At 44.8% G+C, this 24,052-nt stretch overlaps 1 protein-coding gene across 1 annotated transcript; it reads right to left on the bottom strand.

Moving 5' to 3' along the window:
- Positions 1-220: 220 nt before the first annotated feature.
- LOC129848736 (interleukin-6 receptor subunit beta-like) lies at positions 221-23,955 on the bottom strand (the record flags this gene model as incomplete). Its single annotated transcript, XM_055915837.1, has 13 exons — positions 221-2,131; positions 2,556-2,628; positions 3,102-3,162; positions 3,544-3,684; positions 4,238-4,372; positions 4,641-4,742; positions 4,866-5,060; positions 6,147-6,384; positions 11,980-12,056; positions 12,166-12,310; positions 14,327-14,469; positions 14,699-14,850; positions 23,771-23,955. Coding segments are annotated over 13 exons (1,980 nt in total), but the record flags the coding sequence as incomplete, so codon positions are not given.
- Positions 23,956-24,052: the final 97 nt, after the last annotated feature.

Here is a 24,052-nt window from a genome sequence, read left to right as displayed (position 1 = left end):
TATTATGTGATTAACTAGGAAGTCGGGGCACCAAGGAAAATCTTCAGATTACAAAGTTATAATTTTCCTAATATAACTTTTCAGATATTTTCAATATCTGATCAATTAGTCTTCTAATTAATGAATTATTATTTACCCCACGTTAGTCTCATTCCAAACATCGTAAATGGTTAGTTATCTGCACGAACCCAGGCTTCACTATGAATCATCCATACATCAATTGTCTTAATCTTTTACTTACTAACTAAATAATCACAGACATGCATAACAAACAAACAGTAGATACAGTTACAAGGAAACAATAAGGGATGTGTCCTAGTGGGCTAAACCGATATGACGCTTGGTAGACAAAGGGACTGAGAAGGGCGCGAAAGACAAAAGACACTAACTACACAGTTAATAATTATAATAATTGAAATGCTACTCCTTTGCACATGAATGCTCACTCATTCGGGAATAATTGCAATCAATATATATATTTACGCTCAGTGTGTCGTCATGATCTCTGTTGGAATCGTCCGTCTTTCTGTTGGAAAGTTAATCTGAACTTCTCTTTGCATCCCTGGAGTCTTTCGTGGTTAGAATGGATACTTCAGAGTCCCATTCAGAAATGTTCTTATAGAATAAATGTTTTGGCGGTTGTCGGTCCTCGCATTGTCAACATAAATTCTAGCTGCAGACTAGTAATTAGTATCGAAGATTTGCTCTTATTCTGTCGGTATCAATAGTCTCAGAGTTTAACCATTTCCACCAGTGTAGCCAATGCTCCACGTGGTTTGGTTAGGAATTCAACAATCGAGGAATGCATGGTCTCTACTCAAACCTTAGCCCTCTCAGTAATTGGAGGTACGCATGGTCTGGAGTGGGCTTCTCCAGGTGGGGTTTATATTCGGAACAGCAGAAAAGGGCTGTCCCATGACGCCAGATCAATGTCTGTGCTCATGTGGGGGGCCAATGACTTAGTTACATTTTAAAGGGAATTGGATTCTCTTTCATTAAACAGTTTAAAATAACATTACATAATTTCACAAATAGTTTAATCTTTACTCATTCATTTTATACAATAATTAGATGCAAATCTCATAACAGAGACTCTTGTATAAACAGAGTTATGGTAATGTGGCTGTATTGTCTCTCATGAGGTCACAAACATTAGACAAAATGGACCGGTCATAGCTGGATTCTCCACCGACCGTTTACACATTCTCCAAAACATGGATATTGTTCAGTTCTCAAGTTCTGTGAGGTAGAAGAAGTTCCTTTGTTCTACTGTGAACCTTCTCTCTATACTGCATGGCCTCGGGGGAAGAGAGTCTCCTCCAGGAATTTACGACCTGAGATAACAGAGCCTGGGTGTAGGGGGAAGAGAGAGGTAGTGAGAGAGAGAGAGTTGGTGCTTGCTATATCCAAAGAGGGCCACGTCATGACAGTGTACACCGTAGGCAACGTGGTTTTTCACATAGGTATACATTTGCTGTAAAAAAAAAGGTTTACTGTTCCTAAACAACATTCCTTGTAGTTGGAGCATGGAAAACAAACGGTCAAATACATCCCTTTTCCTTTCCTTGAAAACAAGACGAGTGGCGTATTTCAACTTGTGCACTCGTGTTGTTTTTAGGGCAACCCTTTCCCATGAATCAGTGATCTGCATCTAGATCAACAAGCACAATAGCCCACAATTGACCTGTTTGGCCCTTGGGGTTCCGACTGAACAATGGCTGTCTTGTCGTTGCAATGAGGAGATCATACACACAGCAAAAGAGTTGATCGGTAGCACCACACCAGACAGACAGTAGGGTCATACATCCACAGGCATGAAATGCTTCTCATAGTCCGAAACCAACGGATCGTCCTCAAACAAGCTCCCGGACTCTCCCCCTTCCCTCTCCTCCTCGTCAGTATCAATAATTTTACTGTAACCCTTGTCTGCATCCTCCTCCTTTTCCGCCTCTTCACCAGTCCTTATGTGGGTGCGCTCCTCTCCCACCACCCCCTCTGTCTGTCCATCAGGGCTGGACCTTTTCCTAGCACAGGAATTGGCACCCCAGAAAGGGTTTTCCACCACCTCCAGCTCAGAGATCTTTGGGTTAGACTCCAGAGGAGAGAAGATCGCCGTCAAGGAGCTGTTAAACTGGAGCAACGACAGGCAGGGAGTCAGACACATTCATTTAGTCCTCTATGGTTGTATGTTATGCCTCTGACTGGTGATAATATAACTCAAGGGAATGGTATATTACTAGCCCAATACAGCCCCTGCTACTGTATGTGGTATAATCAACATTTAGGTTCATGTAGTACACACATTCTTTCTTTTACAACAGGTTCTTACTGGAACATTACAAATAAGATGCCATCCATATCTATAGGTAGTGTGTTCCCTTGACATAAATGGCTTGAGGAAGAAAAACCAGGCAGGAAGACATGATGAACTCTGGGCCTCTGCCTGGGGCTCAGTCCACCACTAACTAGAATACTATAAGACTGACTAATATCAGACTCACTGATAGTAGATCAGTCAGTCACAGCCACATAGTGATAGTCTGACCTGCACTCACCTGCAACTTCATCTGTTGGAGCAGTTTGCTGTTGCTGGGGTCAGGCACTTTCGCACAAGTCTTCATTTGTACACTACAGAAAATACACAACGGTATCATTCACATACTGCACACCAAAAGAGTTGTGTTCCTTCAATGGACATGTCCATTTGTATATCACCCTAAAAGTGGTAGAAATATTTGATCCATTATGTTTTAGTTGAAAGGGGTATAACATATTGTTTGTTTTATGTTTTTGATCAAGACCATTACTATGGAGGGCACAACTGAAAGCCCAACTCAACTGCCCGTTCTCATTTCCACTTCCTCAAGTGTTTCCCCTTTTGTAAACCTATTTCTGGCATGGGTGAACTTTCAGAGAGATAGAGGAAGGAGACATGAGAGAGCACCACACCCTGTATGTGTTCAGTCGGCACGAAACGTTGCAAAGCCTTTTAAAACATTTTGCATCAGTGTGCCCTAATGAACATGGCCCTGGTTCAAGACAATGAGAAAATAATCAGAATCAGGCTATTTGGGTTGAAGTATGAGAATCCAGTCTCTCACATTATGATGATCAATAGCAACATCCCTGCTATTATTCCTGGCACCAGATATTTGAGGTAACCTGTGACAACAAAGGGAGAGAGATGGGGGAGGTCAGAAGGCAAAATGACCAATTAGACCGCAATCCATGTTCATAATCCCATGCTGTAGCACAAAGGTCTACTTCATACAAAGCATGCATTCAATATTACACTGTTATTATTTTCTAAGGAACTTCAGGACCCTTTCTGTTTTAAGGTGATGTTATATACAGTATTATACACAACCTATAATAATATTTCTAGTTTGTTGAATAATAATTAGTGTTATACATGACCTCAGTGTCACCAGTTAGGTACATAAGCACTTAATACATCTCATCACGTTTGTTAGACAACCTATAAACAGCTATACGCTTCTTGTCATCATTATCAAATTACTACATGGCAGAGTGGGAGAATACCAGGGCTGTTCTCAGTAGAGAAGGTGATGGTTTCACTGGGTCCCAGTCCAGCCTTAGTCTCAGCCCTGATCCAAACCTGGTGGTGACCCGACGTAAGTCTTAACAGATGAAGGCTGTTCTGGTCCCTACTCACGTTGTACACTGCAGATGAAGGAAAGGTTTAATGATTGGGAGCAAGGCCACTGATGTGTGGGAACGAGAGTGTGCAGCACGGTAGCCTGTGGATAGTCTGGTCCCAGATCTGTTTGTGCTGTGTCTGCATGACAATTTTTTATTTTTATTTAACTAGGCAAATCAGTTAAGAACAAATTCTTATTTACAATGACGGCCTACCCCGGCCAAACCCGGACGACGCTGGGCCAATTGTGCGCCGCCCTATTGGACTCCCAATCACGGACAGATGTGATACAGCCTGAAATCGAACCAAGGACGCCTCTTGCACTGAGATGCAGTGTCTTAGACCGCTGCGCCACTCTGGAGCCAATAATGACAATAGGAGTTGGCAAGACAGAACAAACAGATCTGGGAACAGGCAAAAATATGTAATACTATTTAAGCTACTACAATGTAATACTATATTTTCTGCTAATGTACACACTGGGCAGTGGAGACTGCACTTTTATTAAAACAATATAACATTGTAGCAACAAAAGATTTATCCCAGATGGTCTTCCACTGTCTTTGTGTTGTTTACCTGTAACGTTGTTTAATACCAGCTGATAGCACAGTATGAGCCCCTTACTCTGGGTCAGGGAGATGTGTTGCCAGGACAAAGTCACATTAGAGTCAGAGATGTACTGGACCTTGAACTCAGTCACTTTGGGTGGGACTGAGGAGTGATTGAGAGAGGAGGAAATGGAGGTGAAATGGGTAGAGGAATAGTCAAAAGCAGCAGAAAAATAAACAATAATTAAAAACAAAATTAAAAAAAACATTTTACAGTGAGTTAAAAGGCCGGAGAAATTAACATTAGGTAAAGACGTGATATTTCAAATTAGTTTACTCCACTGAAAACCGGTCATGTGCACTAATTGCACTGATTACATACTGGCAAGTACATTACAAAGACTTGTATTTCCATGCTCTAATATACTTACGTCCATGAAGAGAATACGAGATTGCAGACGCAAGCAGGCAACTACTGTTGATGAACACTGCAAACAATGACACATTGTAGGCAGTGTGGTTCTCAAAATCACCTGTAGGTGGAGACAGAGACAAAGACGATGCTGTCATCTTGAAACCAATTTGAAACATTACAAAATATTAATAAATATGTTCAGTGAGAAATGGTATTATAGATCAGTGTAAGCCACACAAACCTCTTAAAATGATTGACGTATGATTTTGGTGCACTTTTATCCAATCAAAGCCCTGTGTCGGAGGAAGTCCCACCTGCTTGTACTGCACCACATACTCATGCATGTTTTCAATGGGCTGGGGTGGCAGAGACCAGGATACATTGAGGCTCAATATATCCTGGTTCACAGTGAAGGATAGCTCTGGCAACTGTAGACCTAAGCGAAAGAGAAAACGTGTGAATCTGTGAAGACAGAAACATACAAACCTACAATCTATTATCACACTCACACACACCTTTCAAATCAAATAAAATAGTATTTGTCACATGCACCGAATACAACAGGTAGACCTTACAGTGAAATTCAAACTTACAAGCCCTAACCAACAATGCAGTTAAAAAAATAATAAGAAATAAAAGTAACACATAATTAAAGAGCAGCATTAAAATAACAATAGCGAGACCATATACAGGGAGTACCGGTGCAGAGTCAATGTGCGGGGGCACCGGTTAGTCGAGGTAATTGAGGTAATATGTACATATAGGTAGTTATTAAAGTGACTATGCATAGATAATAACAGAGAGAAGCAGCAGAAAAGAGAGGGGGGGTAATGCCAAAAGTCTGGGTAGCCATTTGATTAGCTGTTCAGGAGTCTTATGGCTTGGGGTTAGAAGCTGTTTAGAAGCCTCTTGGACCTAGACTTGGTTCTCCAGTACCACTTGCCGTGTGGTAACAGAGAAAACAGTCTATGACTAGGGTGGCTGGAGTCTGACCATTTTTAGGGCCTCCCTCTGACACCGCCTGGTATAGAGGTCCTGGATGGCAGGCAGCACTACCCTCTGTAGTGCCTTGCGGTCGGAGGCCGAGCAGTTGCCATACCAGGCAGTGATGCAACCAGTCAGGATGCTCTCGATGGGGCAGCTGTAGAACCTTTTGAGGATCTGAGGACCATTTCCAAATCTTTTCAGTCTCCTGGGGAATAGGTTTTTGTCATTCCCTCTCCACGACTGTCTTGGTGTGCTTGGACCATGTTAGTTTGTTGGTGATGTGGACACCAAGGAACTTGAAGCTCTCAACCTGCTCCACTGCAGCCTCGTCGATGAGAATGGGGGCGTGCTCGGTCCTCTTTTTCCTGTAGTCCGCAATCATCTCATTTGTCTTGATCACGTTGAGGGAAAGGTTGTTGTCCTGGCACCACACGGCCAGGTCTCTAACCTCCTCCTCATAGGCTGTCTTGTTGTTGTCGGTGATCAGGCCTACCACTGTTGTGTCATCCGGAAACTTAATGATGGTTTCCCTTACCTGATGTGGGTAGAGCTAGGGGAGCAGGTTTGGTGGCACCCTGGGAATTGTAGACGGACACATCCACCCCTGATACACCCCGCAGAGAGGGTGTGAAGCGGCATCTCTTCTCTTGACACACACAAAGGTCACCAGGCTCTGACATGGACACGTTCACAACCGCCACTGTCCCGTTACTGTATGATAATGTCACCACGTACCCCAGCACCTTCCCCTGAACCAACCAGGTGGGCATCTCCTGAGGATAGATACCAGACAGGGGTATTAGTTATAGCAGGCTATAGGGAAAGGGGTGTTTTGGGGAGGCACGTACCCTAGCGGTTGAGAGCATTGGGAAAGTAACCAAAATGTTGCTGGTTTAAATCCCTGAGACGACTAAGTGAAAAATCTGTTGATGTGCCCTTGAGCAAGGCACTTAACCCTATTTGCTTCTGTAAGTCGTTCTGGATAAGAGTGTCTGCTAAATTATGCAAATGTTTTGAAGTTCTTATGATTAGAAAATTCATAATCCTTTGAATCCATAATCCTTTCACTTGTCTAACCTGATTATATGGTACAGTTTGAGAGATATACATATACACACATATACACACACTACCGTTCAAAAGTTTGGGGTCTCTTAGAAATAGTCATTTACAACATTAACAATGTCTACACTATTTCTGATCAATTTGATGTTATTTTAAATGGGGAAAAAATTTGCTTTTCTTTCAAAAACAATGTCACGACTTCAGCCGAAGTCGGTCCCTCTCCTTGTTCGTTTGGCGGTCGACGTCACTAGCCTTCTAGCCATCGCCGATCCACTTTTCATTTTCCATTTGTTTTGTCTTTGTTTTACACACCTGGTTCCAAATCCCAAATTACATTTTCATTATTTAACTCTGTTTTCCCCATGGTTTTGTGCGTGATTGTTTGTTTTATACGGTTCGTTATTGTGGGCTAGCATTATTGCTTTGTATTTGTAATACTTTTTGAGTAAATTACGTTTTATTACTCATATCTGCTGTCCTGCGCCTGACTCCTCTACACCAGCTTCACACAGGATTGATTACAGAATCACGCACCACCCGTATGGAGTCAGCAGGAGCAGACGCCCTCCCTGTGGCAGTAGAGGAGCGTGTCCAGCAGCACGCGACCATGTTGCAACGTCTGGGCACCGCCATGGATCGCGTGCTGCAGATGATGGATCATTGGAAGAGAGGAGGAGGTTTTCCAGCGCCTCCACCAGCCCCACTGTCCACCCCTCCTTCACCCGCTCCAAGCGGGATTCGGCTCGCGCTCCCGAGGGAGTATGATGGGACGGCTGCCGGATGCCAGGGGTTCCTACTCCAGCTGGAACTCTACCTGGTGACCGTTCACCCGGCTCCTTCGGGACGTGAGAGCGTATCCGCCCTCGTCTCCTGCCTCTCAGGCAAAGCCCTGGAGTGGGCCAACTCCGTATGGAGCGAAGGAGATGCGGAATTGGATTATTACGCAGAGTTCACCCGCCGCTTTCGGGCAGTTTTCGACCATCCGCCTGAGGGTCGAGCGGCGGGTGAACATCTGTTCCACCTGAGGCAGGGGACGAGGAGCGCACAGGATTTCGCTTTGGACTTCCAGACCCTGGCCGCCAGCGCGGGATGGAACAACAGGGCCCTGATCGATCACTACCGGTGCAGTCTGCGCAAGGATGTCTGTCGGGACTTGGCCTGCCGAGACACCACCCTCATGTTGGACCGGCTGGTGGACTTGTCCATCCAGCTGGACAACCTACTGGCTAGCCGCGGACGTCCGGATCGGGGCCGGTCAGTTCCATCCCCCAGCACCTCCGCTCCGACACCCATGGAGCTGGGAGGTGCTGCGCTTAGGCTGACCGGAGGGGCCTTTCCCTGCACCATCTGTGGCCGTAGAGGGCACACTGATGGTCGGTGCTGGGGGGGTTCCTCAGAGAGTCGAGGCAGCAAGCAGGGCACTATCGTGTCATCCCAGGTGAGTTGGCATCAGGCTCACCCAGAGCCCCCTGTTGCTCACATGTATGTGTTTATTACATGTCCTGAGTTTTCCCCGCATTCCCAGCATAAGGCGCTCATAGATTCAGGCGCAGCTGGGAATTTTATTGACCGTTCATTTGCCCATAGTTTAGGGATTCCCCTTGTTCCTGTGGATATGCCCTTTCCTGTGCACGCCCTAGATAGTCGACCATTAGGGTCAGGGCTGATTAGGGAGGCCACCGCTCCACTAGACATGGTTACGCAGGAGGGTCACAAAGAGAGAATCAGTCTCTTCCTTATTGATTCTCCTGCGATTCCCGTGGTGCTGGGCCTACCCTGATTGGCCTGTCATGACCCCACTATTTCGTGGCAACAGAGGGCTCTCAAGGGGTGGTCACGAAAGTGCTCAGGGAGGTGTGTAGGGGTTTCCATCGGTGCGACTACGATGGAAAGTCCAGACCAGGTCACCACCGTGCGCATCCCTTCAGAATATGCCGATTTGGCTCTCGCCTTCTGTAAGAAGAAGGCGACTCAATTACATTTACATTTACATTTAAGTCACTTAGCAGACGCTCTTATCCAGAGCGACTTACAAATTGGAAAGTTCATACATATTCATCCTGGTCCCCCCGTGGGAATTGAACCCTGGTCCCCCCGTGGGAATTGAACCCACAACCCTGGCGTTGCAAGCGCCATGCTCTACCAACTGAGCCACACGGGACCACCGACGGGGGGATTGTGCGATAGATCTCCTGGTAGACGCTGCACTTCCCGGGAGTCACGTGTATCCCCTCTCACAGGCGGAGACGGAGGCTATGGAAACATATGTCTCCGAATCTCTGAGTCAGGGGTACATTAGGTCCTCCACTTCACATTTAGTACCACCTCAGGGCACTGAGTACCTCGTCATGCCGTACGGGTTGATGAATGCTCCATCAGTCTTCCAGGCCTTTGTTGACGAGATTTTACGGGACCTGCACGGGCAGGGTGTAGTGGTGTATATCGACGACATTTTGATATACTCTGCTACACACGCCGAGCATGTGTCCCTGGTGCGCAGGGTGCTTGGTCGACTGCTGAAGCATGACCTGTACGTCAAGGCTGAGAAATGTCTGTTCTTCCAACAGTCCGTCTCCTTCCTAGGGTACCGCATTTCCACCTCAGGGGTGGAGATGGAGAGTGACCACATTTCAGCCGTGCGTAATTGGCCGACTCCCACCATGGTAATGGAAGTGCAGCGGTTCCTAGGGTTTGCCAACTACTACCGGAGGTTTATCCAGGGCTTTGGTCAGGTAGCGGCTCCCATTACCTCACTGCTGAAGGGGGGACCGGTGCGACTGCAGTGGTCGGCTGAGGCGGACAAGGCTTTTGGTCATCTGAGGGCTCTGTTTACCTCGGCTCCCGTGCTGGCTCATCCGGATCCCTCTTTGGCGTTCATAGTGGAGGTGGACGCGCCCGAGGCTGGGATAGGAGCCGTGCTCTCTCAACGCTCGGGTACGCCACCAAAGCTCCGCCCCTGTGCCTTCTTTTCAAAGAGGCTCAGCCCGGCAGAGCAAAACTATGATTTAGGGGACCGGGGCTGTTGGCTGTCGTCAAGGCTCTGAAGGCGTGGAGACATTGGCTTGAGGGGGCGAGACACCCTTTTCTCATCTGGACTGACCACCGCAATCTGGAGTACATCCGGGCGGCAAGGAGACTGAACCCTAGCCAGGCAAGGTGGGCCATGTTTTTCCCCCGTTTTGTGTTTACCCTGTCCTACAGACCAGGTTCCCAGAACGCTAAGGCAGACCCACTGTCCCAGATGTATGACACGGAGGAGCGGTCCATGGATCACAATTCCCATACTCCCGGCCTCTTGCCTGGTGGCACCGGTAGTGTGGGAGCTGGACGCGGACATCGAGCAGGCGTTAAGTACAGAGCCCACTCCTCTCCAGTGTCCAGCTGGGCGTCTGTACGTTCCGTCAGCTGTTCGCAACCGGTTGACCAATTGGGCCCACATGTCACCCTCCTCTGGTCAACCTGGCATCGGTCGGACAGTGCGACGTCTTAGTGGGAAGTACTGGTGGTCCACCTTGGCCAAGGACGTGAGGGTTTATGTTTCCTCCTGCTCGGTGTGCGCCCAGTGCAAGGCTCCCAGGCACCTGCCCAGAGGGAAGTTACAACCTCTACCCATTCCACAACGGCCGTGGTCGCACATGTCGGTGGACTTCCTGATGGATCTCCCTCCCTCACAGGGCAACACCACAATCCTGGTCATTGTGGATCGGTTATCTAAGTCCTGCCGTCTCCTCCCTTTGCCCGGGCTCCCTACCACCCTACAGACTGCGGAAGCCCTGTTCACTCAGCACTACGGGGTGCCTGAGGACATAGTCTCTGATCGGGGTCCCCAGTTCACATCCAGGGTATGGAGAGCGTTCATGGAACGTCTGGGGGTCTCGGTCAGCCTCACCTCAGGTTTTCACCGTGAGAGTAACGGGCAGGTGAAGAGAGTAAACCAGGATGTGGGTAGGTTTCTGAGGTCCTATTGCCAGGACCGGCCGGGGGAGTGGGCAGCGTTCGTGCCCTGGGCAGAGATGGCCCAGAACTCGCTCCGCCACTCCTCCACAAACCTCACCTTCCAGTGTGTATTGGGGTATCAGCCAGTTCTGGCTCCTTGGCATCAGAGTCAGACCGAGGCTCCTGCGGTGGACGACTGGTTCCGGCACGCGGAGGAGACATGGGACGATGCTCATGTCCACCTTCAGCGTGCCATGCTGCGCCAGAAAGTGGGCGCAGACCGTCACCGCAGTGAGGCCCCGGTGTTCGCACCAGGGGATCGGGTCTGGCTCTCGACCCGAAACCTGCCCCTTCGCCTTCCCTGACGGAAGCTGGGTCCGCGGTTTGTGGGGCCATTTAAAGTCCTGAGGAGAGTGAACGAGGTATGTTATAGGTTACAGCTTCCCCCCGATTACCGCATTAACCCCTCGTTCCATGTGTCTCTCCTCAGGCCAGTGGTGGCTGGCCCACTCCAGGAGTCTGAGGTGCGGGTGGTTCCAAAACCCTCCCTCTTGACATCGAGGGGGTCCCGGCGTACTCCGTTCGTTCCATACTGGATTCGAGACGTCGGGCGAGGGGCCTTCAGTACCTCGTGGACCGGGAGGGGTATGGTCCGGAGGAGAGATGCTGGGTTCCGGTGGAGAACGTGTTGGATCCTTCTATGCTGCGAGATTTCCACCGTCTCCATCCGGATCGCCCTGCGCCTCGCCCTCCGGGTCGTCCCCGATGTCGGTGCCGACGTACTGTCACGACATCACCGACCTTCTAGCCATCATTGATCCATTTTTCATTTTCCATTGGTTTTGTCTTGTCTTCCTACACACCTGGTTCCAATCCCATTCATTACATGTTGTGTATTTAACCCTCTGTTTCCCCTCATGTCCTTGTCAGAGATTGTTTGTTTGTATGTTCGTGTATTATGTATTGGTGCGCGACGGGTTCTTGTACCCACTTTTATTTATCTTGTATTTTTGGTTAGGGAGTTTTGTTAAGTCCATTAAACGACTCCATTTATACCAAGTTCGATTGTCCTGCGCCTGACTTCCCTGCCACCTACACACACGCTATTACAGCGTGATTGTTTGTTGTATACGGTTCGTTATTGTGGGCTAGCATTATTGCTTTGTATTTGTAATACTTTTTGAGTAAATGACGTTTTATTACTCATATCTGCTGTCCTGCGCCTGACTCCTCTACACCAGCTTCACACAGGATTGATTACAAACAAGGACATTTCTAAGTGAACCAAAACTTTTGAACGGTAGTGTGTGTACATATATAATATATATTTATATTACCTATTATGATGGGATGTTGTGTTAACATACCTTCCACATAAGGGCACATTGAGGTGGCTCAGAGGTGACTCCACAGTCACTCCACACATCCAATGCTTTCACAGGCGCTGAGAACGAGAGAGAAATAGGTTAATCATCTATCACCACAGAATAAGTGAACAAATATTTTCAAGCTGTGGAGACCACAACATTACCCATCAGCACCCACTGACAGACCTGACTCAGAACTCCATGCTTTGTAGACTGAGCTCCAGTCACTCATCAGGGCCTGAGGGCCCTCACAGGCACAGCGCACCTGGAACTCATAAACAGTGTAGGGCCGTGGAGTCAGGAGCAGGAAGCTGCGTAGGATGTCCTCTTTCTGAGCAGGACATGAAAGAATGACACACAAAAGAACAGGGATGGGCAAGAGGCAGCCGCAGGGATGGGGGGGGTGAGGGATTATTTTGGATTAAAAAGCAACTCCAGGCTACATTGCACATTTAATAGCTTATAGAAAGTAAAATTATAATGGAGCTATATATTTTGAAATAGCTGGCCTTTTCTGCACGCAAATAGATTGACAAATAAATTGGTCCCAAAACAATCTGTGCATGTGGCCCTCGAGCCTCAAAAAGTTACCCATCCCTAACTCAGAAGGACAACATTCCCAGTTCGGAATTCCCACAGATAATCGAGAGACAGTGGTATTTCAATGTTTCATTCCCTACATCTAATGGACTGAATGTTTGAAAAAATAAACAAGTGACCCTCCCCTATACCCAGAATAATAATTACAACAAAGTGGATAGCAGAGAACATGATTATCATTTACCCTTACTCCTAGGACAGACCAGAGCCTTAGATATGCAGTTTTAGAAACTGTTCTTAGTTTTGTAAGCATTACATGGCAAAGTAGCCAAAGTTGTCTATCAACTGCAACAATTTTACACAACAGAACCAGTTACAACTGAAATACCTGATCATCAATGAACTAGAGAAAAAGGCATTAATTTTTTAACACAGCAACCACATATCATCAGGTAGGCCTATTTGTATTTATTATGGATCCCCATTAGCTGCTGCCAAAGCGGAAGCTACTCTTCCTCGGGGCCAGCAAGATTAAAGCAGTTTATACAGTTTTAAATACATTCACAGATATCACAACACACTGTGTGCCTTCAGGCCCCTACTCCACCACATATACAGTACTAAATCCATGTGTATGTATAGTGCGTATGTTATCGTGTGTGGGCGCATGTGTCTGTGCCAATGTTTGTGTTGCTTCACAGTGCCCGCTGTTCCTATATGCACTAGTAACTTTTCTTAATTTGGGAAACTATCATTTTCTAATTGATTCTATTTCATTCCATGATATTGTTGTTACAAAATAGATGTGTGTTGACTGTGATTAGGGCATGGGAATATAAGAACACTGCTAGGCTAAATGAACAAACTAGCCGTGCACAGCTCAGTGCATGATCCTCAAACCAAAGACTGGCCAGACTCGTGGTTCTAAAAGTGAATTCAAAGGCAGTGTAGAATCACTGTATAGCCTAATAAGACATTTTTCGTTAATTTATTTTTTAATTCAAAGTATTTTTTTCTCATTTTCATAACCTAATTGGTCCCAAATAATCTGTGTAAATTACTTGAATATGGCTTATTTGAAGGTCAATAACTCTGATAAATACCTTCATTATGGGCAATGAAACATATTGTTTTTATTAAAATCAATTATAGCAATAGCAAGCTAACCTCCAGTCCTCCTCATCTTTGCACTCTCCCTCTCAAACTGAACAGGACATCAGTAGGCCTAGTTCGCGCGTGTGTGTAATGCAGTGTAGGCTAGTTAATATAGACCATCCCAGCAGCAGATAAACTCAGGAAAAAAAAGTACATTTTCTTAGAAATATAACTTTGCCCTGTGCTTCTCCAAGCATGCTCTTCGTATAGCCTAGGCCTATAGCATAGGCTATGGATCATTTGATTGAGACCACACTAGTTGCACTTGATATTGCGCGCCCAGCAGAGAATCAGGGATGAGGGGCAGCATCGAGCCCACACATCGAGATATAATAAGCAACTAATTCTCAATATGACATTTAATCGATTACAAATTACATGATCCTCCCCTGGATTAAATAAAAAATACTAAACCCTCCCCAACTGAAATTGAAAAAACATCATTGGGTACATTTCGACCGCTCCCAAAATACCCTGTCTTCTGTCCTGAAGTGCACAGTAATCCCCGCATTGGATTGGTGTAGGTTTGGGCGGGAGGGAGTTTCCAACATATTTCTTATACCGGTCATTTTACTTTAAATCCATGAATGGAAGTGAACAAGTGCACACTTGGGGAAAGGAACAAAACCCCAGCCATGCTCAGCTCACTCACCTGAGTCCAGCCCTGCTGGTCCTGGGTACGATACTGGACCTCACAGAGTTGGTCAGAGCTGCCTTGATCCTCACACTGCACAATCCAGTAGATCTCCAGAGGCTGAGGGCAATAGTGAGTGATTTCAGGGGTGGGTGGCTTTTCTGGTAGAGGAATGGATAGGGAAGAGAGGACAGAGTGGGAGAGTGAAAGAAAGAGAGCAAGAGAGAGAGCAGGAAATAGAGAGAGGGTGGGGGAGAGAGTGAGGGTGGGGGGAGAGAAAGAGCACAAAAGAGAGTCAGTAAGACAGCGAGAGAGAGACAGAAAGTGTCATGTCTGTCCCTCTGAATGAATAGGGAATGTACAGAGAAGAGTCATCCCTGACTGACTCACTGATATCGCCAGTGTTGAAGGCAGCCATTGTAGACGTGGCAGAGCCATGCTGGTTCGCAGCTTTGACCAACACAGTCAGGTCACTGTAACTGGTGTAAAGTTCACGAGGGATCACGCCACTCACATTGGTGCCCTCCACCGCGCTGCTAATGCTGAAAAGGAAGTTGCAGGACACATAAATACACACCACTCAAACACCACATCTGACAGCACTGTGCAAACATACAGTCTTAGACCACAGACACAGACCCAGCTCCAACACACCAAGCATGCTGCAGGTAGGGCTGTGACGGTCATGGAATTTTGGATGACGGTTATTGGCCAGTTAAATGACTGAGGTCACCGTAACAACTGTTCACATAGAAAAAGAAAAGACACACATTTTCTACTCTCCGCTGCTCCTGACTGCATGCGCTGCCATAGAAATAGAATGAATAAAGCGGGCGTCCCCATCAAGTCAATGATGACATAATGGGTGGACTGGCGGCCATTGTGAGTGTACCCATAGGTGCAAAGCTAGGGGTGTGCTCGTAAATTCACTCTGGAGAGCCAGAGAGGGCGTTCGTAAATTCAAAGAGTTGTCAGATTGGGCGTTCGTAAATTCAAAGAGTTGTCAGATTGTCAGTTCGTAAATTCAGAGCGTTTCGCTCTCGGAGCGTTCAGAGGACACACTGGACGCTCTGGCGGAGGAGTAGGTGATCAGAGCGTTCTGGCTTCACAATGGCAGTCAAGCACCCAAGCTAGGGGCCTCCCGGGTGGCGCAGTGGTCTAGGGCACTGCATCGCAGTGCTAACTGCGCCACCAGAGTCTCTGGGTTCGCGCCCAGGCTCTGTCGCAGCCGGCCGCGACCGGGAGGTCCGTGGGGCGACGCACAATTGGCATGGCGTCGTCCGGGGTGGGGAGGGTTTGGCCGGTAGGGATGTCCTTGTCTCATCGCGCTCCAGCGACTCCTGTGGCGGGCCGGGCGCAGTGCGCGCCAGCCAAGGGGGCCAGGTACACGGTGTTTCCTCTGACACATTGGTGCGGCTGGCTTCCGGGTTGGAGGCGCGCTGTGTTAAGAAGCAGTACGGCTGGTTGGGTTGTGCTTCGGAGGACGCATGGCTTTCGACCTTCGTCTCTCCCGAACCCGTACGGGAGTTGTAGCGAAGAGACAAGGTAGTAATTACTAGCGATTGGATACCACGAAAATTGGGGAGAAAATGGGATAAAAATTTAAAAAATAATATTTTTTTTTTTTAAAAGCACCCAAGCTAACTGGATAAAGTTAGCTAGCTTGCAAGCTACTTCCAGACAAAAATGAGAGAACACCTCACTGACCATTTTACTCACCCTAGCAAAGCTGGTTAGGCTTTTTCCATGTTATCCAAAGCATTGGTGACTGTAACTGTGCTGCTGGCAACAATTTAATCACGCTTAATTACATCGGCATGATTCAATGTTGTTGCACGTTCGAAAATGTGTCAGTTATTCTGTGCTCTAGGCACACTGAGATGAGAGCGCTCTGAAAACGGAGAAAATGGCCAGAGCAAATTTACGAAATTTTCAGCAAACTTAACATATGTAAATATTTATATGAACATAACAAGATTCAACAACTGAGACTTAAACTGAACAAGTTCCACAGACATGTGACTAACATAAATGGAATAATGTGTCCCTGAACAAAGGGGGAGCTCAAAATCAAAAGTAACAGTCAGTATCTGGTGTGGCCACCAGCTGCATTAAGTACTGCAGTGCATCTTCTCCTCATGGACTGCACCAGATTTGCCCGTTCTTGCTGTGAGATGTTACCCCACTCTTCCACCAAGGCACCTGCAAGTTCCCGGACATTTCTGGGGGGAATGGCCCTAGCCCTCACCCTCCAATCCCACAGGTCCCAGGCGTGCTTGATTGAGATCCGGACTCTTCGCTGGCCATGGCAGAACACTGACATTCCTGTCTTGCAGGAAATCACGCACAGAACGAGCAGTATGGCTGGTGGCATTGTCATGCTGGAGGGTCATGTCAGGATGAGCCTGCAGGAAGGGTACCACATGAGGGAGGAGGATGTCTTCCCTGTAAAGCATAGCGTTGAGATTGCCTGCAATGACAACAAGATCAGTACAATGATGCTGTGACACACTGTCCCAGACCATGACAGACCCTCCACCTCCAAATCGATCCCGCTCCAGAGTACAGGCCTCGGTGTAACACTCATTCCTTCAACGATAAACGCGAAACCGACCATCACCCCTGGTGAGACAAAACCGCGACTCGTCAATGAAGAGCACTTTTTGCCAGTCCTGTCTGGTCCAGTGACGGTGGGTTTGTGCCCATAGGCGACATTTTTGCCGGTGATGTCTGGTGAGGACCTGCCTTACAACAGGCTTACAAGCCCTCAGTCCAGCCTCTCTCAGCCTATTGCGGACAGTCTGAGCACTGATGGAGGGATTGTGTGTTTCTGGTGTAACTCGGGCAGTTGTTGTTACCATCCTATACCTATACCAGGTGTGATGTTCGGATGTATCGATCCTGTGCAGGTGTTGTTACACGTGGTCTGCAATTGCGAGGACAATCAACTGTCCATCCTGTCTCCCTGTAGCGCTGTCTTAGGCATCTCACAGTATGGACATTGCAATTTATTGCCCTGGCCACATCTGCAGTCCTCATGCCTCCTTGCAGCATGCCTAAGGCATGTTCACGCAGATGAGCAGGGACCCTGGGCATCTTTCTGTGTTTTTCAGTCAGTAGAAAGGCCTCTTTAGTGTCCTAAGTTTAGATAACTGGGACCTTAATTGCCAACCATCTGTAAGCGGTTAGTGTTTTAACGACCATTCCACAAGTGCATGTTCATTAATTGTTTATGGTTCATTGAACAAGCATGGGAAACAGTGTTTAAACCCTTTACAATGAAGATCTGTGAAGTTATTTGGATTTTTACAAATTATCTGTGAAAGACGGGGTCCTGAAAAAGGGACGTTTCTTTTTTGCTGAGTTTAGGTTGAAGATTACAAGGTTAACAACGGGGTTCTAATATCCCATAACTCTTTGCAATTCAAGGAACTAGCATTGCTAGTTAGCAACGGCGCCTAGTAGTTACAAAGATTATGGATATACTGACAAGATACATGTCTCTCCATCCTAGTTGTCCACAAAGTGGCGCTGCGGGCTGACTAGCTCCCGCCTATCCTTTATTTGTATTGGTGGATACATCTCATTATTGTGATCCTTTTTTGACTATTCAAAGAGGGTTTCCAACGTCAACCGTGTGTATTCAATAGACAGAGATGCTATGCTACTAGGTTCTTTCCATTAATATGCATAGCCATCTCGACATCTCCAATATAAAGTGTTTTTTTCTCAAAGTTGCCGGGACATCACATACTTATATCAGTACACTCTTAACAACTTAAGTATTACGAAACTTCTATTCGATCAAATAAACCTCACGTAGAAAATAAGCCATACATTTTTTTGTTGACTAAATTCGACACTCATTAACCTCTATGAAAAAACTTTGTGGGCGAAATAACGAAAAAACGCCACCTGCTGGAAAGAGACAGATTTCTCCGCTGATTTCAGCCTTTCTCATTCTCTTCCTCTCTGGCAGTAATCAATGGCACTGGTCCAATGCGTTTTTTTTCCGGACGCTTCCACATGGAATTACTACGTTATCTTAACCTTGTATCAAAGACAGTATCCAGTATGAAGATAGGCTAAAACTGCTTCTCCAATAGAAAATCCTGATCACACTTGTAGTTGATGTCATGGTGACGTTGGCTAGCTAAACTCATGTGAAGAAACACTTCCAATCAACTTTCAATATAGATCTTTTTTGAGACAATGTAGCAAACATTGCTAAGAACATATATAATGATTTCAGGGATTTTTGTGATGATGAGTTATCTGAAATTGAGATAAAATACTGTATTAAAAGCCTTAAGGACAATAGGTCCCCTGGAAATTATGGTTTAATAAGTGAGTTTTAAAAAGCATTCAATGATAAATTGATTCCTTTCATTCTTGCTATGTTTCAAGAATCAATAGAAAAAGGGGAGTTACCGGCTTCCTTAAAGCAAGGTGTAATTACTTTGATTCCCAAACCTAATAAGGATACTATTTTTATAGACAACTGGAGACCCATTAGCCTGTTGAATAATGATGGGAAATTATTTGCCCTTGTATAAGCTAAGAGGTTGAAACAAGGCTTGCATCATATAATGGATGAAGAACAATCTGGTTTTATGCATGGTTTTATACCAGGCCAACATAGACATAAACAACCTATTTAAGAACACCCCCCATAGTCACACCCCGACCTAACCAAAATAGAGATTTTAAAAGGCTCTCTATGGTCAGGGCGTGACTAGTGGTTGTACTAGCTCTGTAAAATTAGCTCACGGGACATCCCAAAGATTTGATATTGGCCGTGGCATTAGGCAGGGCTGCCCAATAAGTCCATTTTTATTTTTATTGGTTACTCAAATTATGGCTTTTCATATCAAGAAAGGGAATTTAAGGTGTTTCAGCACTTGGCAATGAATTTAAATTATGTCAACTGGCTGACGATACCACCATATTTTTAAGAGACCGGAATGAGATTTCTAAAGCAGTTTCCTGTATTGAAGACTTTTCCTTAGTTTCAGGTTTGAAAATTAATATCAATAAGTCAGTCTTAATTCCACTCAAGGATTGTGTTTTACAGGAAGTATATGGTATCCCAATTAAAGATAAGGTTACTTATCTTGGAATTGTTATATGCAAGGATGAAAAACAAAGTAGTGAATTCAACTTTAACCCCATTGAGAAAACAGAAGAAATTGAAACTCTGGTTGATGAGAGATATTTCATTATACGGTCGGGTTTTATTGTCCAAAGCTGAAGGGTTATCCAGATCGGGTTATGTCTCGTTATCACTTGACTTACCCCCTAAAATTGTAAAGGACTTAGATAAGATTCTTTATAATTGTTTTGGGAGGAACAAGCCTCACTATCTACAAAAATATATTCTCACTAATACCCAATAACAAGGAGGTCTTGAGGTTTTAGATTTCAATACTCTAAATAATACTTTTAAAATACATTGGATCCTGAAGTATGTTAAGAACCAGAACAGTATTTGGAATGTCTTCCCAAAGTATTTATTTGACTCTGTTGGTGGTTTAGAATTTTTGCTTCGATGTAATTTTGATGTTGATAAAATCCCAGTAAAGTTGGCCAAATTCCATAAGCAGGCAATTTTAGCTTGAATGTTAGCGTATAAACACCATTTTCCCCCACAGATACTTTATGGAACAACAAAGATATACGATTTAAGAATTAAGTCTCTTTTTTTCGTAACTGGTTTGAGAATAAAATTATTTTGGTTGGTCAGTTACTGAATGAGGATGAATATCTACTCTCATATGGGGAATTTCTTGATAAATTTAACATTCCAATAACCCCAAAAGAATATGCAATTGCTTTTGTTGCGATTCCAAGGAGGGTTGTATCTTTTAAATTCCCCTGTGGTTGATGTAACATAGATTTACATGAAAATATATTCATTGGCAATATTAACATCAAAAATAAATGTAGTAATAAACAGATTAGGAATATTGTTTGTGATACTACAATTCCCTCAGCAAGATTCTTTTGGTCAGATATCTATGGTGATATACATCAGGGGAAAGCATGGAAAATTGCTAACAAATATTGTATCAGTAACAAAGTAAAGAAAGTTTCATTTAAAATGTTATATAGAATTTATCCTGTGAAACATGTTTTGGAAAGATTCAAGCTAAATATTGTCTATAACTGTGATTTCTGTGGAATGGAGAAAGATCATTTTTCATTCGTTTTTTGCCTGTATTTATAGTATAATTTTTTGGGATTGACATACAGAATTGTTACAAAAAAAATAGGAAAGGTTGTACTATTTAATGGTTTTGATACAATGATTTATTTCAGAAATTCTGACATAGATTAAGATGTAGTATATTTAATTCAACTGCTAATAATACTAGGTACATTTCATATTCACAAATGGTCTAATTCAAAATCAAACTTATTTCAATTTATAAATGAATTTAAACAATATGGCACTTACTTTAACTAAAATGAAAAACAAAGGCAGATAAAACTTGTTGTATTATTAATGAATTTGATTTGTTTGTTTAGGATTCCTGGCAATGTAAATTGTTTGTATGTATGCTTGTTTGCATGTGACTATTCCTCTTTTGTTTGTTGATATTTGTTAATAAAAAAAAAAACATTTAAATATTTATTTTTAAACACGGTCGTCTCGCGTCGAACTGCGCATGTGCAAACCGTCAAATCCAAAGGCACTCCTTCAAGTCGTTTTTGACGATTATTAAAACGTGTCAGTTTGTCACCTTCACGAGGTTTGAGTAATAACAAGTTTAACTACTTAAAGCTACAATATGTAATTTTTTGGGCAACCGGATCAAATTGACATAGAAATTAGTGTTATAGATCTGTCACTCATGGAAAGGAAGTTTAAGAATAGGTACATATGTTCTATGTGCACTTGGACTCCAATGAAGTTGTAGAAACATCTCAAGGATGATCAATGGAAAGAGGATGCACCTGAGCTCAATTTCAAGTCTCATAGAAACAATTCTGAATACTTATGTAAATAAGGTATTTCTGTTTTACATTTAATCATTTTGAAAAAAGTTTAAAAGTAAAAAAAAAAATGTTTTCGCTTTGTCATTATGGGCTATTGTGTGTAGATTGGTGAGGAAAAACGTAACAAAATGTGTAAAAAGTCAAGGGGTCTGAATACTTTCCAAATGCACTATACGTACATATAACTAGGAATAAAGTGACTAGGCAACAGGATAGATAATAGACAGTAGCAGCAGCATATGTGTGATGAGTCAAAGAAGTCAAAGAAGTTAGTGCAAATATGGTCAGTGCAGATTGTCCGGGTAGCTATTAAACTAACTATTTAGAGGTCTTATGGCTTGGGGATAGACGCTGTATTGGTGTGTGTGGACCATGATAGATCCTTAGTGATGTGGACATCGAGGAACTTGAAGCTCTCGGCCCACTCCATTACAGCCCTGTCGATGTGAATGAGGGGGTGCTTTGCCTTCCGTTTCCTGTAGTCCACGATCAGCTCCTTTGTCTTGCTGACTTTTGAGGGAGAGGTTGTTGCCCTGGCAGTCTCTGATCTCCTCCCTATGGGCTGTCATCGTCGCTGATCATGCCTACCACCGTTGTGTCGTCAGAAAACTTAATGATGGTGTTGGAGTCGTGCACGACCACACAGTTGTGGGTGAACAGGGAGTACAGGAGTGGACTAAGCATGCACCCCTGAGGGGCTGTGTTTAGGGTCATTGTGGCGGATATGTTGTTGTCTACCCTTACCACTTGGGAGTGGCCCGTCAGTAAGTCCAGGATACAGTTGCAGAGGGAGGTGTTCAGTGCCAGGGTCCTTAGCTTAGTGATGAGCTTGGAGGGCACCATGGTGTTGAACGCTGAGCTGTAGTCAATGAACAGCATTCTCACATAGGTGTTCCTCTTGTAAAGGTGGGATAGGGCAGTGTGAAGTGCAATAGAGATTGCGACATCTGTGGATCTGTTGGGGCAGTATGCGAATTGGAGTCGGTCCAGGGTGTCTGGGATGATGAGTACCTTGATGTTCTTGGGCACAGTGACTATGGTGGTCTGCTTGAAACAAGTAGGTATTACAGACTGGCTCAGGGAGAGGTTGAACATGTCAGTGAAGACACTTGTGTGGAGTAAAGGTGATCTAGAGTTTTGTCGTCTGTAGTTGCACAGGTGACATGCTGGTAGAAATGACCTAAGACAGATTTAAGTTTCCCTGCATTATAATCACTGGCCACTAGGAGCACGGCCTCTGGAAGAGCATTTTCTTGTAAGTTAATAGTGCCATACAGCTTGTTGAGTCTTAGTGCCAGCATCGGTTTGTGGTGGTAAATAAACAGCTACAAAAATATAGATGAAAACTCTCTTCGTAAATAGTATGGTCTAAAGCTTATCATGATGTATTCTAACTCAGGTGAGCAGAACCTCAAGTCCTTAACATTAGAGAATGCACACCAGCCATTGTTAACAAAGAGACACACACCTCGGCTTTATACCTCTTCAAACAACACAAACAACGCAGTTTGCACTCTTTCAGTTTGTTTGCCAACTCATAGAAGTAGTAAAAACATTTTTTTGACTACTTCAAAATGGAGATGGCCTCAATGGCACTGCCCGAGTGCTCACAGATGCCATAATGGGACATATATAAAGATGATATCTCTATCATTCTCTGTGTTTACCACACATGAATGGAAGAAAAAAAATCCCCCAACTGGTAATTACTAGAGGGAAACTTGTCTGTTTCACTCGCTTGAATGCTTTATCTGAGATTGACACGTCTTTCTGTCGATGGCCTCTCTGTCAAATAAATGATCGCTATTTCAATATTTTATGTGGACTGACAAGGAGGTACGGTAAGACACATAAGCCCGGCCCTGGCACGGGCAGAACCATTGAGCCATCTCCATTTTGAATAAGTCCATTTTCTTCTTCTACTACTTCTATGAGTTGGCAAACAAACTGAAAGGGTGCATACTGCCATCTAGAGTGTGTTGTTTCAACAGGTATAAAGCCAAGGATGGTGATTTACTACCACCTACAGTTATGGAATGTTTACTCACGAGTATAATTCATTGGCTGATCCCTCCTGATGCCCTGGATGGAATCATGTGATCCTTCCTTCACCCATAGGAAGTCCCACCCAGTTGACTACTTTAAAATGGTGAATCCTTTGATGACAATATCCATGCCAAATGGGTTTTATCCATATAGAGTCCTCTATCTAAGGTTATGGTGGTAAATTCCCACTTCCCGCTCGGTTACAAACGCAGCATTAACCCATCGGTTTCTAAACACCACGAGTCACCGCGGGTTTCCAAACACAGCGAATTAACAGCTATTCTTGCATCTGTGTAGGAACAGTATATGATAGTTATGATAGCCTATGTCTGGGTCATTTGTGAATATGATTATATATGTCCTGTATATACTGTATTAAGATGGGATGTATACAGGCTATAGTAGACATGTATTTACCCCTCCGTAGAATTCCAATGCAGGCTGTAGGAGGTGGGGATCTGTGGGTCCTGTCCTGGATCCCAGAAACAGTGGATATCTGCCTGTCGTCCCTCCGTATAGGGGATGTGACACTGTGGAGTGGAGGGAGGAGATGGAGGTCCTGCAGAGAGGGAGGGAGACAATGAGGAGGGAGGTAGAAGTGAATTTCAACTGATAGACAAAAAGAGACAGACAAAAAGAGACAAATCCAATCAAAGTTTATTTGTTATGTACACAGTTTTGCAGATGTTATCACAGATG

Source organism: Salvelinus fontinalis, unplaced genomic scaffold (genome assembly GCF_029448725.1).
Source record: "Salvelinus fontinalis isolate EN_2023a unplaced genomic scaffold, ASM2944872v1 scaffold_1143, whole genome shotgun sequence".
In the NCBI taxonomy this organism is placed as follows: Eukaryota; Metazoa; Chordata; class Actinopteri; order Salmoniformes; family Salmonidae; genus Salvelinus; species Salvelinus fontinalis.
Note: the sequence above shows the minus strand (reverse complement) of the source record. Positions and strands in the feature narration are given on the sequence as shown.